The 15,933-nt window shown below is 40.5% G+C and overlaps 1 protein-coding gene across 2 annotated transcripts in view; it reads right to left on the reverse strand.

Moving 5' to 3' along the window:
* The window catches only part of slc9a5 (solute carrier family 9 member A5), a 159,446-nt gene that overhangs the window by 86,909 nt on the left and 56,604 nt on the right, over nucleotides 1-15,933 (reverse strand). For both annotated transcript variants that reach the window (XM_039762957.1, XM_039762958.1), the window contains exons 2-3: nucleotides 10,894-11,196; nucleotides 10,626-10,789 (exon numbers count right to left, since the gene is read on the reverse strand). In XM_039762957.1, coding sequence (XP_039618891.1) covers nucleotides 10,626-10,789; nucleotides 10,894-11,196 — 467 coding nt within the window. The remainder of the gene's footprint in view (nucleotides 1-10,625; nucleotides 10,790-10,893; nucleotides 11,197-15,933) is intronic.

Raw genomic sequence — 15,933 nt, forward strand, 5'->3', positions numbered from 1 at the left:
TTTATAAGGTACTGTAAAGTTTTAAACATAAGCAGCCCCTAATTTTCAATTCTATTATGGGGCGCAAATATACAAGCTATAAAAACCTGGACATTGACACAAATAGATGAGCACACGCTGGCCTGGTCTGCAATAGAAATAAAATCCTGCAGTCCTTCTTTATACTCTTTGCTTTGTACCCCAATAAATACAAGTTATCGCTAATATACTAACAACCCAATTGCGCTTCATTCACTCAGAACATGGAACCAAAGTAGGAAGTATTTTAAGATACAGAATATTTTATCTGTGGCACCTCTACATGATAACCACCTTTTTCCACTCTCTCAAACTTACAAGCATTTAAATGTCTGGAAAAAGAATTGGATTAAAATCATTTAGAGATTTGTATATAAATAACGTCTTTGCATCCTACAAACAATTACACTCCAAATTTGGCTCCCCAACAACACAATTTTTCCACTAGGTCTAAATTAGAAACCTTGCTAAACAAAATCTGTTCAATTTTCCTCACTTCCCACCTATTTCTATTCCAGAAGAAATATTGATCGGTCTTGAAGACTCAGACAGCATTTCTATAATATAGAAAACCATTTTAAATTCCCTTCCTTTTTAAAGATCCTAGAGTACAGTGGGGAAAGGATCTCATACTCAGATTTTCCGAAAAGGAGTGCAAGGCAGCCTTGCACAGAATTCACTCGAGCTCCATATACACAAAGCTTTCAATTATTCAATTTTAAATCTTTTATCGAGCACATCTGTCTCATTTAAAATTGTCCAAAATGTTTCAAGGGCAAGATCCAACCTGTGAACATTGCAATCGAGCTCCAGCCTCACTGGGTCACATGTTCTGGGCCTGCACCAAATTAACATCATTCTGGACCAAAACCTTTCAATGCCTCTCAGACAGCCTTGGTGTCACAGTCCCTCCTAACCCATTAACAGCTGTGTTTGGTGGACTTCCAGATGGGCTTAAAGTGGAGAAGGACACACAAACTGTGATTGCCTTTACTACACTACTGGCACGCAGACTTATCTTGCTCAATTGGAAGAATCCTAACTCACCTATTCTAAGTCAGTTGGGTAACTGATGTTATATACTATTTGAAACTGGAAAAAAGTCAAATTCACTGTTATAGGATCTGTACAAAACTTCTTTAAAACCTGGCAGAATCTCATCAATAACATTTTAGAATAAGCATTAATACTGGGGAGAAGGACTTCTTTCCCTCTTTATTACTCTTAAAGTTTTACTCTGGCTGTTGGCCTTCCTCTCTTTCTCATGGGTGGGGGTTAAATTGAATTTAGTTTTGTTAAGTTTGACTTGATTGTATGGAACGTTACATGCTTTTAATAATTACAATAAAAGATTAAAAAAATGTAAGCAGCCCATTCCTTGAACAGCTTGGTACTTCTACAATGTGAGTGAGGCACTTTTTTACAAAACATTCAGAAGATGACTCGCAGATGAATGGAGTGAAAAGAGACTCCCTGTGTCTTTTATAGACATCTCTGCATGTGCCTAAAGTTCTTGCACTATGGAGGTACTCCTTGCATTCCATAAACTTCATTGAATAGCTAAAAACTAAAAACAAATCGAGGTAAGTCACTAATCATGTAGATCAGGGAATTTAACCAAAGCGTCATTCGCAGGGAATTAATTTGCTTTGTTCATGTTCACCCTTGATCGTCACTGGTATAGGATAACTTTTTTTTTCAGAACCCCATAATGTATGAGCGGCCAGTGTGACATCCTCCGGAGCTGTAACAGCCAACACTGGATAGGTTGGGCCTCCACCCCGGTATATAATACTGATCATTTATTTACATTACAGACGGGTTAGGAAGCTTGCAGATCTCTTACTATGGTCTTTCTTCTTTGATCTCATAAAGGCACGGTCACACAGTGCTTGGTACTATGACAATCGCACTTACAGTTAGTATCGCTAGTCTACTGGCTGACACGCTGCAGATTTGAACACTGGGAGAAACTCGGGGTTAGCAGATATAAACAGAACATGCAGACTTCATGGAAATCAAAGGTGCTATGGCAGCTGGTGGACTACTATAGCATCGGTATTCATACCAGATTTTTACATTTTCCATAAAAACAAATGCAATCAAATGTAAAGCCATGAAGGCCCATTAAAACTGCACATAGCAGGTGAACTCTATTTAAAGAGCTTAACAGATAAGTAAATAATGCAGGTTTTGCGAAACATATATGTCATAAATAATGAGTTATCTCTGCTTGTTGGCAAATGTGCAAGTCGATCTTCAAGTTCCACGTCAATATATGACAACAGTCTAGTAGGGGTGGGAATTATTAGGAGCTCAATAATAAGATAATGTTGTGTTTTGTACAGTATGTTATAAAAATATTATTTTTTTTAATTCAAACTTGTATTGCAATTTATTAATCCTCTTTACTTGACTTAAGTTAATGTGGAAATCAGAGCATTTTTTTTATTTTTTACAATTATTAAGTGTTGGAATTCAAACTTGAAGTATCATAACTTACTAATCCTTTTTATTTGACTTCATTTCGTTTGACTATTGATAAACATGTCTATCTATTATGCCAAAAAAAACCCTCAACTCTGTTCATCTCATTTAAATCTTATTTTTTTTTAATGATTCTCAGCTCTTCTGATAGTGGGACTGGATATACTCAGCTACTACAGACCACTTTTGTTATCTATACGTATAAAGGAGAGTTGGGATCCGAGAGACTGTGTTTGTGTGTTTGTGGAGGGATTGAGAGTTAAGGCGGGTGGGGAAGTCACGTGATCATCTCCCCTCCCATTCACCTCATTTCAATCACTTCATTTCGCTCCGAGCTGAGCTCCGCAGCTCACGCGGTCTTGCTGTTCTTTTTCCTTAGTGTTTAGTCGTCTCTCCTTTACTGATTTACTGTTTACTAGACGCAGTACTTACTGAATAGTATTTTTTCCTTTAGTGTTTCTACTTAGTGTTTCTTATTGTTTAGCAGACTCGGTGTGCCGGTGTTCCCGGCGGTGTTGCGGTTTACTGTTACTTTCTACTTCGTTTTTGTACTTTAGTGTTTAGTAGACTTTTACTTTATCTCATTTACTGTTGTTTTTATACTGTTGTTCCTGAAGCTGTTGCCCTTTTTTACTTTATCTCATTTGGTGTTTGGTAGACTTTTACTTTATCTCATTTACTGTTGTTCCCGGCGGTGTTGCCGTTTTTCCCGTTTCTATTTTTTATGTAGCATGTTCACGAATTAGTCATGGAGAAAATTTATACATTTTGGCTCCAGGAGGACAAACCAAAAATGTTGTATATAAAGAAGCTCTATAAGTCGCATGTAGATATATAATTATTCCAATTATACAGCGACTGCAGCAAAGCGCACGTGGTCTGCTAGTCAAAAATAAACTCAGAATTCTTACAAATGCAGTAGGACTGTCAATCAGTACCTGAGACCAGAACGTTTCATATTTAAAATGTTGTTTGATTATACGGGAGCTACATCAAAGTGTTTGCTGCTGTGAGGTACCAGTAACACGCTATGTTCACAAAAAATGTTGAAATTTTCATACACAAGGTTAAGCACTGTTTCCCTCTCAAGTACTCATAAACATTCCATTTTAATTAATGTAGAGAAAAGCCAAGCAAAATGACACCTTTTATTGGCTAACTAAAAAGATTACAATATGCAAGAGTTTCGAGGTAACTCAGGCCCCTTCTTCAGGCAAAGATGTAAAGTTGCCTCGAAAGCTTGCATATTGTAATCTTTTTAGTTAGCTAATAAAAGGTGTCATTTTGCTTAACTTCTCACTACATCTATAATGGCTAACACGGTACAACACCCTGGTACTACATTTTAATTAACCATACAGAAAAACGCACCTTGTGATGCATCGCAGTTCCTTACTCTTTTACAAAGACATTACTCTTCCCTTTTTATGTATCATAACCTAGGAAAGTATGATTGTTGCTAGCTGTTGAGCCTTTTATTTCTTATCTCATGGATCTTTGTTACAGCTCATTCAAGATTTCAAACTAATACGGAGTGGAATTTTGGGTAATCAAAGCATCTGCAAGACTTTGTCAACATGGCAAATGAATGTGACGAGCAATTTCAGCTGAGGTTTCTTGCATTTCTTATTTCTATCTGCTTACTTATGGCAACTGGCACTTTAAGCCAGGTCTCTAGAGATGTGGAGCCGCTGCAGTTACAGTAACTCGGCTAAATCTACATCTACAGAAACGGTCCTGGCCTTGTTATTTATACTGATTAATATTAATAATGTGAATTCACATGAGTCAAGAGACTGTCGCTTTATTGCATAATCCCTAAGCTGCTACACTGATTACGAGTCCTCGTTTAACAACACTGGCCACTTTATTCTACTGCCTGCCCTCTTCTACCTCACTTGTACCACTCCAGGTTGAATGCTGTCAGCTATTGCAGTTTTTTTGTACTTTGCAGTTTAGTAATTATTGTTCTGTAATGTTGCATTATCTTTTTCAAGTCAAATGAAGTGACTTTAGTGTCATATCATCCATACACCAAATCGCAGCATACAGTGGCATGAAAAAACAAATCCCAGGACGGCGGAGCAACAAATGTTTAAACACAGGACAAGTGCACAGGACGTGTAAAGAACTACAGAATACTAGAAATACATAAATAATAGGTAAGTGACTAGATTAGTTAGCCTATGTCAATGCTAGTCGATAGCTGAAATACAAATTTCATTATCCTTACACACTGTACTCTAAATATATATCAATATAGCTTTGATTGATTGAATGATCGATTGTCTCACAGTGACACAGAGCATCCGAATTTAGGGACTGAAATGTTTATTACTGCATGTAAACAGGCATTGCCTATAATCATTACTTGTATATCTGTCTGATTTGATGGCGTTCGGAGATGATAATAACAATAATAATTCTTTGCATTTATATAGCGCTTTTCTCACTACTCAAAGCGCTCAGCAATGGCAGGTTAAGGGCCTCGCTCAAGGGCCCAACAGAGCACAGTCCTTTTTGGCATTTACGGGATTTGAACCGGCAACTTGGGTGGCACAGTGGCGCAGTGGTAGCGCTGCTGCCTCGCAGTTAGGAGATCCGGGTTTGCTTCCCGGGTCCTCCCTGCGTGGAGTTTGCATGTTCTCCCGGTGTCTGCGTGGGTTTGCTCCGGTTTCCTCCCACAATCCAAAGACATGCAGGTTAGGTGGATTGGCAATTCTAAATTGGGCTTGGTGAGTGGGTGTGTGTTTGTGTGTGTCCTGCGGTGGGTTGGCACCCTGCCCAGGATTGGTTCCTGTCTTGTGCCCTGTGGTGGCTGGAATTGGCTCTGGCAGACCCCCGTGACCCTGTATTTGGATTCAGCGGGTTAGAAAATGGATGGATGGATGGATGAACCAGCAACTTTCCGATTGCCAGTGCAGATTCCTAGCCTCAGACGATAAGAAGTGTACAAGACACAGGGCTTTATACATGCAAGAAAATAATAAGCTTTTTTTTCCCTTAAGAATGAAAAGTCTTGTCATTGCTGGCTTTTGCAGAGCTTTGCCCAGATAGACCAAATATCTGATTAAAAAGAGGAAAAGAGAGTTTGGAGAATCTCCTCCTCACATATGTGCTTTCACCACAGAGACTGCTTTGCCCACTGATTGTTAAGGCGAACTCAGCAAGGAGAAGATACTTGCTATTTAACTCACTCAGGTTCTGATTTCTTTCTAACAAGAATAATGAGCCACTGTGAAAGGGCAAAGTCGTAGGCAAACAGGAGAAAGACTCAACATATAGATTTAGGGATGGAAGAATATAAACCATCCAAAAAGAGCTAGCATGAGAATCTGGGACACCTGCCAGGTGGTGTAAATAACCATCTTGCTGTGAAATAAAGAGGGCTGGTAGTCTTCCAGTGTCATGTCTAGACTGACCAGTAAAAATGAAGGGAGTGTGTGTGTGTGTGTGCGTAGTTATCTGCATATGCAAGACTGGTAATTTTAATTTTAAATTTAAAGCTCTCAGACATCCAAGTGCGCCGTGACCAATAGCTGAACTGGGAAAGTTATCTGCATCTGAAGCCAGGCATGACAATGGTGTTTTGTTGTTTAGTGTACTGTATACAGGTTAGTTTTGGAAAAAAAATGTACTGTTTATGACACCAACTTCATTGTAGGGATGACGCCTACGGCACCCCATCCAGGTCTGACTCCTGCCTTGTGCCCAGCGTAAGCCTCAGTTCCCCATAACCCTGTAATAATGGCATGAATGGTTATATTTACCATCCTCTAAGGCAGGGGTGGGCAAAGTCATTCCTGGAGGGCCGCAGTGGCTGCAGGTTTTTGTTCCAACCCAGTTGCTTAATTAGAAAACAATCCTTGCCAATAATTGCATTTCATGGCTTGTTAGTGCTTTAACTCTGCTATGTCAAGTCATTCTCATATCCTAGATTTTTTATCCATTCTAAGGATATCATCCAAATACTATGAAGTGTAAAACGGACGGGTAATTCTCAACCCTTCACTTTTTTCTCTTCTTTCCTTCCAAGTATTTAATTAAACCAAATAGTGCACAATAAATACACACAGGTTTAAAGGGGAACAAGCAAAATGGATAACTGCTGGTTTCTTTTGTCATTTGCATCTTATTGCTAATAAGGAGCAATTCAAAACCGAGAATGCAGCTGTTTAAGACTTAAATAAGCAATAAGGGTTAAAAATCTTAGTGAGAAAGATAACTAAAATGAAGCAGAAGTGTTTCTAGAGCAATAAGTGATTCTTATTAAGCAACTGGGTTGGAACAAAAACCTGCAGCCACTGCGGCCCTCCAGGAATGACTTTGCCCACCCCTGCTCTAAGGTCTGATGGAGATAAATGCAATGAGTGTAAGCTTCAGATCACCGGTAATTTTACTTTTCACTAGAAAACCACAGTCTGTAGTTTCCACTAAAGCAAGTCAGCACTCAGTGACAGCCATCTATCTGTCTGTGTGCTCGACGAAGACCCATCTCCTGACGTGACTCAATGAGAATGATGTCCAGGGAGCAAGTGGAAAAATGGCACATCAAAGGTTGCACTTTGTACAACCTGATGGCTCTGAGCTCTTGGGAAAAAGCAAACAATAGGGATAAGAATTGTGAAAGAGTAAGGCAGACAAAGAACACGAGGCCACAATGAAAATACACAAAAGCTACATGTCATGCAAAAAAAAGGCAAACTTGCTCAAATTTCAAGCATGTGGTAATTAAGCCTGCATGTGGTCAGAACAGTAGTCAAAAAACATTTAAAATGCCTCAATGAGAGATTCCTGATAAGGCTAGCCTTGCCTACCACTCAGATCTGCAAAAATCCAGAGGGTTATAAATGGTTCAGTCAACATGTGTGTTTATACTGTATGGTGCTTTCACAGCAGTTTAGTTCACTTAAATTACTTCTTAGTAAGCATTCTTAGTGCACTACATACTGTTATAACTCTAATATAAACATTAAATAAATTACAGGCAACTGAAATCATGCTGAATTTCTATACTTTATATAGAAAATATACAGAAATGATGTGCATATGCTTATGCCTATGATGATTGCCATGGCAACGCAGGGTCGAGTAAGGCTGAAGTCCATAAGAAGGAGATGACGAGGTGTACTGTAAGAGTGTGCTGGAGAGTGAGGTGATGAGAAGGATGCTAGAGTGCACTTGGAGAGTGAGTAAAGGCTAGTAAGAGGAAAAACACCTCCCGCCTGGTATAGAACAATATGTGGACCCCCAGGAGGGGCTTTCTTGTTGCCTTTTCAAAGATAAGATCTGAGAAGACCGACCACATGCCAGTTGTTCACCTCCAATATGCTGTAAAGCAAATAGTTAAGCTGTCTCAAGACTTGGGGCTTCATTTATAAATCAGACCTTACAAATAGTCTGATCTTAAATTCCTTGGACTTTACGTGAAAATCAGTGCACAAAGTGTGATTTATAAATTCAGAATGTTATGTCAAAGCATTCTTATACTGTATGTACACAACTGAAAAGGATGTGTTCAAACTTCTGTTTGTTCACGTGACTGGTAGGCCCACTGCTTGCTCCAGATTGGAGACTTACTCATGGAGTTACAAGATTCATATGAAAAGAATAACCAACAAGTAGAAATATTTCATTAGGTTCAGCTAAAAACTGGACAGCTAAAATGAGATTGACATTAACTTGCAGGCACAGGCCAGCAGAAAGACTATTAAGAGCAGGCAGAAGCAGGACTGTTTAATTCTACTTAAATAAAAAATACATTTGCAGTACTAACATGTGTTCCATTGATTTTGCTGTAGACTTTAATAAAACACTGACCATTTGTATCTGATCATTTCATACATCACTTAGTTAAAGTTTGAGATTCACTTCATTGACCTAGGATCATTTATCACGGATTAGGACATTTTTTGACAGATGTCTTTGAAAAGTAAAGTGCCATGGCTGCAGAAGACCTCGCCAACACCGTGTTATGTTACGCAGAGTATGCATCAGTTCATTTTCTTGACCTGCGCTTCCCTGATTGGTTCTGTTAAGTTAATCCATGCAGGTTTGAGGTCTGGGTGGAAAAAAAACTCAGTGTTTAAAACCAAAAGCAGGTTCATGAATTAGTGAGGAGGCAGCACCAGCCACTGTGCTTTGTTGCTTAAAGCAAACGTGAAAATTAAATACACAGGTATCTGTCAAACACACAAGCTTGTTGAGTCTCTTCAAGGGTCTGTTTTCGAGGGGCATCAGGGTGAAAATAGTCAAATGGAATAGTTGCTCACATAGTTCATGTTTCCCTAGTTAGAATGGAGGATCACCACCCCGAAGGAGTGTGATGCTGTTTCTGCTCTGCCTATCCCAGACGTGAAGAATAAAAAATCCCACGTCATGACCAGATGTCTTTTATTAACTAGGAGACCTTGAGCAGAGCAAAAGATGTGGCGGTAATAATGGCATGCTGCAGCTTTTCATCACCAGGTTAATACCAATTTCAGCTGGGGTCTCTGACTCTCTTTATGTCTCACTCTCCTTCCTTTACAGTGTCCTATAGAAAGCACACCATCCCTAAAACCACACCAGCAAGGAAGCAATCTAGTCTGGAAATGGCACTTGTGGTTGAAGTTAGTAAAACTTATCAAGAGGCCACCCCACCAAAAGCAAATACATGAATAAACTCAACAGAGATCTCATCTGGGTCCTCTTGGTCTATTAAGAAGTAGTAGAGCATGTCATTAATGAAGTGCACACCACCCTACATGACTGCATGAAGGTCACTAACCAGTTGTTCATGTTTTCACAGCAAAAAAGCAGTTAGAGCATCCAGTTCAAACCCTTGTACAGGATAATCAGAGGAGACGATGCGTCCAAAATACACAGCAGTGAGGGAACAGTCAGACAAATCATCCAAACAGCTAACTAAGAAGTGAAGGAAGAAAAGGTTCCTAGAAACTCCCCAGCTATGGAAGTGCAGATCACCTGATAAAACCTGATTTGAGTGCCCAAGTATGGCAGGTTTTTTGGATGTTGAGATGAATGAGCTGGATTCTCCTCCCTCCCCCCTACAATTGTCATAGATTATGTATAGTTATGCCAGGCAGATGCTCTAATCCAGCCAAGGATAGAGTTTAGGTGTCTACTGGAGCAAAGACTAACATGTTTGTATTTCCCTGACACACCCTGTTTTGTTCCACAAAAAACTACTCATCCGGTTACCTTTTTTAATGAAAAGATAAAAAGAAGGTGAAGATCAAACGCTGAGTAAAGCACTATAGAAATACACAAACAAAACAACCAACAGTGGGAACACCATGGTGACCAGAACATCACCAGGTTTTTCATGTCCTCCTGTTAGTTTCGAGGGAATGTAATCAGGTGCAGCATACACTTCACTGAGCTTGAAACCTCATCCTAACAGGACTTGAGAAGTACACAGGAAGTACCCTCAGCTGCTGAAGACGACGTAGTACCATGGGAAGGATTAACGTGCTTATGCATCAGAAACAAAAAGATCAAAAGATCATCACCTGTCTCCTTCTTCTAAATTTTATGATGTTTGGGTCAATTCAATAAAACACTGGTTATAAGAAACAACAAGGCCTGAACAAGGAGTCCATCATGGCGTGTCATTTCAATAAAGTGGAGGTGAACCGAAACTGGGGTGAAATTTTAAGGTTACTGGCATGTTCCTGGATGCTATTCTTTTTATTGTTTTATTTTTTTAAGACATTATATCCCATTCATACCTTAATCTAAATATCCATCTTAATTTATCAGTTATGATTCTGGAAGCTCCACCATAGAGGTTACAATACATGGCTCTTGTGGTACTCTCTTCCTTGGCTTGCTCATGAGGGTTGCAAACAACAGAAGAAACAGGAGCATTGTGACATCTTGATCATTTCATTAATGTTAGGAAATGTAAAAGAAGATGCTTCCTAGTGACTAGTTCTATACAATCCTAGTTACTGCACCGTATATCTAGATAATATGATTTGAACAAGAAAACAGGAAATACAAAGATCCCATAATTATATCAGAGAGATCAATAAATATCTCAAGTGTTTTGGGAGAGTCAACTGTGCTCCTCTTATTAACTCGCACAAAAGAGACCCCAGAAGTAGCATACTCACCACAGTAACAGCATCGTTCAGCAGAGACTCGCCAAAGACAATAATGAAGAGAGTCTCATTGACGTGGACCTCCTCAAAGACAGCTAGAACAGCCACTGGGTCCACAGCAGATATTAAACTGCCAAAGAGTAGGAAATCCATCAGCCCAGCGTCCACTTTGTCACCTGTACAATAGAGAAATGACACTTGAGAACAACCACACTAGACCAATCAGTAACTTTACAAAGCTAGCTTATAAGTAAGAATAAAACAAAATAACTCATCATACTCATCAGTCCAGACATTTTGATTCCCCAGAGAGCGAACCCTGTTGTAAAGGAGTTCCAGACTGTGCCAATGACCGCAAACATCATGATGGCCCCAAAATTATCAAAAAACAGTCTGCTGGGCATGAAGTAGCCAGAGTCCAGCACAATGGGAGGCAACAGAAAGAGGAAGAATAAATTAGGGTCCAGTTGATATTCAGGTTTGTTTGTAGCAGCAAGTACTATGCCACCCAGACCTAAGCCCAGCATGATCAGCAGGCAGCTTTCTGGGACAATCCTGGTCACTTTATAGGATAGGTGGAACACTGCAAAAAAAAAAAAAAGAGGAGACATGGTCAGAAGTCATCCAATATGAAAGAGACTGAGGAAGGCACACACCGGGGGCTAAGCAACTGTAAGGCTTTATGGGGCAGAGTCTTGTTAAATTATTTAGACCTTGATGTGTTTGTGAAATGGTAATTAATAAGTAACAGCTGCTTTATTTGTTCAATTTCCTTGTTTCAAATGAATGCCCCTCAAACATACCCGCTTAATCCAAATGACACTCATAAGGGTAAGACCCTATCTCAGCACCATCAGGTACAAAGCGGAAAACAATCCTGGGCAGGACACCAGTCCCTCGCAGGGCCCACAAGTCATACTCCACCAACCTGGAACTGACCATTAAGCAAACCAGAATATCTTTATGACTATGGGTGGAAAAACCAGCACAATCAATGGGGAACTGGACAATAAGTGGGCAGTAGATTCATGCTCGGGATGCTGGATCCTGGATGACTCACACTTGTGAGAACAAACCTATGAGTAATTTTCACTTTATTTATCACCCTTCTTCCATCAACAACTGGCAGAGAGTGCATTTCTGTATAAATGCATGAAGTGCTCCTTAATTATTCAGTAGTTCTGATAGTGCTTTGGGATTTTTTTAATTTATGCAATGCTTATTAAAGAATGCATTTTAATTGGATGGTTTGTGTTACTACCTCACAAGTTGGCTTTGATAGCCACTCTCCATATGGGATTTGCATCAATCTACTCTCAATAATCCATAATGGCAAAATGAAAACATACTTTCAGAAAGGTTTGCAAACATAATCAAAATCAAAAAGTGAAATCTCCCATTTATTAAAGTATTCAGACCCTTTGCTATGGCACTCCTAATTGAGGTCGGGTGCATCCTGTTTGCTTTAATTCTACTTCATGTGTATGTAGAACTTAACTTCTGTCCACCTGTGACAAATTGAATTACCTAGACATCATTTGGGAAGGAACACACCCGTGTATAGAAGAACCCACTATACACCATGCATATCAGGACAGAAATCTAACAATAAAGTCAAAGGAACTCTTTGTAGACATCCATGATCAAACTGTGGTGAGGCATGGGTGAGCGCAAGGGGATCAAACCATTTGAAAAGTTTTGAGTGCTCCCAGGAGCACAGAAGCAACAATAATAATTGTGAAAAAGAAGAAGTTTGGAACCACCAGGACTATTCCTAGAGTTGACTGTCCATCCAAACTGACTAACCAGTCAAGAAAGGCCTTAATCAGGGAGGTGACCAAGAACCCAATGGTCACTCTAACAGAGCTTGAGAAGTCCTCTACTTAGATGGGTGTACCTGTTGGAAAGAGGACCATCTAAGCAGCACTCCATCAAACAGGCATTTATAGTAGAGTGGCTGGACGGAAGCTGCTCTTGAGTAAAAGGCATGTGACGGTTTAAAGGACTTTTGAAGAGACAATAATTGAAATTTTTGGGCAAGACTCCAATCACTATGTCCTGTGAATACTAGGCACTGCTCCTCATTCCTACAATGGTCGTGGCAGCCTCATGACTTCTTAGCGACAGGGAGGTCAGCTTTGAGAAAAGGATGAATGCAGCCAAATACAGAGAGAGGGAGTTCAAACACATGGTGGCATCTGTTATATGGGCAATATGAATTGTGTCTGTGGAGCATGGATCCTCTTTTTGGATTGGAATACAGCGAGAGGTTTCATAGGAAGTGCAGGACGCAGCAGCATCTGTTGAAGGGCAAGGTGTCCTGGGAGACTCAAGCAGACACAATTGGGATTTGTGTGGTGGACTGGGGAACAATGGGTCTCGTGGTTGAGGACTTACAAAGTCTTGACAAGAATAGAAATGGCACAGAAAGAAAAGATCTGTCTCGCACCACTCATTAAGAAGGTAACACCATGGGTAACACCATCTGCACTCAGTTTCCCCAACTCTTTACGGTGATCGCTGGCGGCCACATACTCAGGCCAATGGATTTTAGCAGTGGTGAGGTTCTTGCAGGTACTTGCTCTCTAGCCATGCTCCCTTTTCCGTACTCTGCAACATAATAAACTGTTCCCTGATTTTGTATAAGGAGAAAAAGGCTGCAGATGAGATGAAAATATACAGTATGAGCTAATAGAATGAATTTCACTTGTGGCAAAACACAATTTCCATCCATTCATCCATTATCCAACCTGCTATATCCTAACTACAGGGTCACGGGGGTCTGCTGGAACCATCCCAGCCAACACAGGGCGCAAGGCAGGAAACAAACCCCGGGCAGGGCGCCAGTCCACCAAAGGGTGCACGCCCACACACACACACACTAGGGACAATTTAGGATCGCCAATGCACCTAACCTGCATGTCTTTGGACTGTAGGAGAAAACCCCACGAGAACATGCAAACTCCACGCAGGGAGGACCCGGGAAGCGAACCCGGGAAAACACAATTTGCTTCATAAAATATTTTACAAAGCAAAAGTTAAAGTTTTGCATGAATCATTATTGTCCACAGTCTCTGAGCATATCTCTATATATATGTAAAATCCAACGTATTTCTATCCACTTTTCACAAGAGAACTACTTAACGGATTTAGATATGGTTTTTTTCTATAATTTGCTAAGTATCATAGTTCGCTTGCGGTATTGATTTATTTGCGTGAGATACGCAGCAGGCCGAGGAGAGCGGGGCCGGGCCCTCTTCACTCACTCGCCAATTTCGGGGTGTGTACTTTACCTCCGCTTAGCTAGCGAATGAGAGAACTACTTAACAGATTTAGATTAGGCTTTTTTCTAGAATTTGCTTGAACATTCCGGTTGATTTTATGATATCTCTCAACGCACTAAGTATCATAGTTTGCTTGCAGAAGTGATAAATTTGCGCTAATCCGAGAGAGAGGCTGCGGGTCGGGGGTCGGGGGAAGCATGACGTCAGGAGCAGGGAGCCAGGCAGGGCCCTCTTCGCTGTTCTGCTTCACTTCTACGCGGATGAAGCTGTGGGGGACGGCTAGTTTACTATATAATAAAACACTAAACTCTGTGTGTCCAGTCTCTCTGAGCAATCTGATAGGTCAGTTTGGCTTTCGTGATGCAGCAAAAGATGAAGTGCGAGTGTGAGACACAGGAGGAGGAGTAAAGGCGTATGAGCCTCACTGAGAGAGAAGCGTTCACAGATGGCAAGTATAAAACTGGAAAGGAGGTGAGAAAGGTGCCTCAAAAATAATGAGAGTCTTGAGAAGGAAGGCTTTATAGGAACGCACTTGAGAAACAGTATGCAGGTGAAGAGACGCAAATACAATTACAGAGGGAGTGAGGTGAAGGTACATGTATGGCCAGAGACAGCAAATATTTTTGAATTATTCTATTACCTGTCATTGACAGGTACCATAAAGTACAATTGCTCACACTTGTCTGCAGGGGGAGCCATGGTACATAATACAGTACACAGTCAGAATCTGGGACTGGACTGAGGGCTCTATTGTCTTGAGCCATAGTCACAGGGCCACACACTCACAATTCACACATCTATTCATGCAAAGTCACTAAATAATGATCAAATACCGTAAAGGGACGCACATCCCTAGCCTCACTATTTAAAATGTTAGCCCTAACAGTTTGGTTTAAGCCACATGTTTGGACACCAGGCCTGGCTAAATAATGGTAACAGATGTAGACTTTTCATGGCTACAGCATTTGAGATTTTTGAACTTAGAGTTGCAACAATAGTTTTCTTTGGTGTAAAATTGTTCAAGGAAAGGCGTGTGTGATATCATGGTGTTGATGTTGAGACCTGGCAGAGCAGAGCGTATGCTGAGAACATGCAGATACTTGGAAATACCTCACAGGCACAATTTCTGTTCTGTCCATTCAGGTTTTTCAAAAGGTGTAACCTGGGATGACAATGACCTCATAATCAGTGAATACCCTGCCACTTGAGACTGAGGATACAGTTCAGTCCTAGATAATTTACTGGGAGGCAAACCCACGCTGAAGTGATTACTACAGGAGAGTTTTCATCCGTCAAGCCTGTCCTGCTCTGACAGCCCCAGCAAGGCAGATGGCTGTTTGGTTAGAGGGCTGCTTCTCAGTTGGACTCTAGACCTTAATGCAATGACAGTTCTCCTGACCAGTTAGCTGGAATGGGACCTCAAATGGCTATAAAAAATGTAACCAAATTGACTAAGCCTCAGACCATCAACCGACCGAATAGTCTCAGTCAAGGAGGTGTTGAATTGTTTAGGAGAGCCACAGCTGGGCTTGTTACTTTTAAGCTTTCTAAAATTGAATTAATCCTGCAGTTGCCTTAGCACAGAACTGATGGCCTTGTTTAAAGTAGCAGCTACATAGGACTCTTTGAACCCGTCACCTGCTTTGTCTGTAAAAGATGATCTGCCATTCTAAAATGGTCAATACTCCCACATTCTTAGACTCCCAATGAAACATCCTGTCAATAACAAAAAACAGTTAGCTTACAATGAATGGTTACAGAAGACAACCCTGAATTGCTGGCATGGAGATAAGTTTCACACAAAGGTTCATTAGTGGGAGGATTGAGAGAGTGAGCGGATGAGAAAGAAATAATGGGAACAGAAGTGAATACTGTTCTACTTTAAAAAATATCAGATGGAATTTTAAACAGAGACCATAATATGAAATGTTAGTCAAAGCCTAGCCAGGTCTGTTAACCAAAAAGTGTGATCAATCTATCATCAAGCCCAAAACCCTTAGTTAAAATAAATAGCCAACTCACTTTTTAAATCAGAA

Source organism: Polypterus senegalus, chromosome 9 (genome assembly GCF_016835505.1).
Source record: "Polypterus senegalus isolate Bchr_013 chromosome 9, ASM1683550v1, whole genome shotgun sequence".
In the NCBI taxonomy this organism is placed as follows: Eukaryota; Metazoa; Chordata; class Cladistia; order Polypteriformes; family Polypteridae; genus Polypterus; species Polypterus senegalus.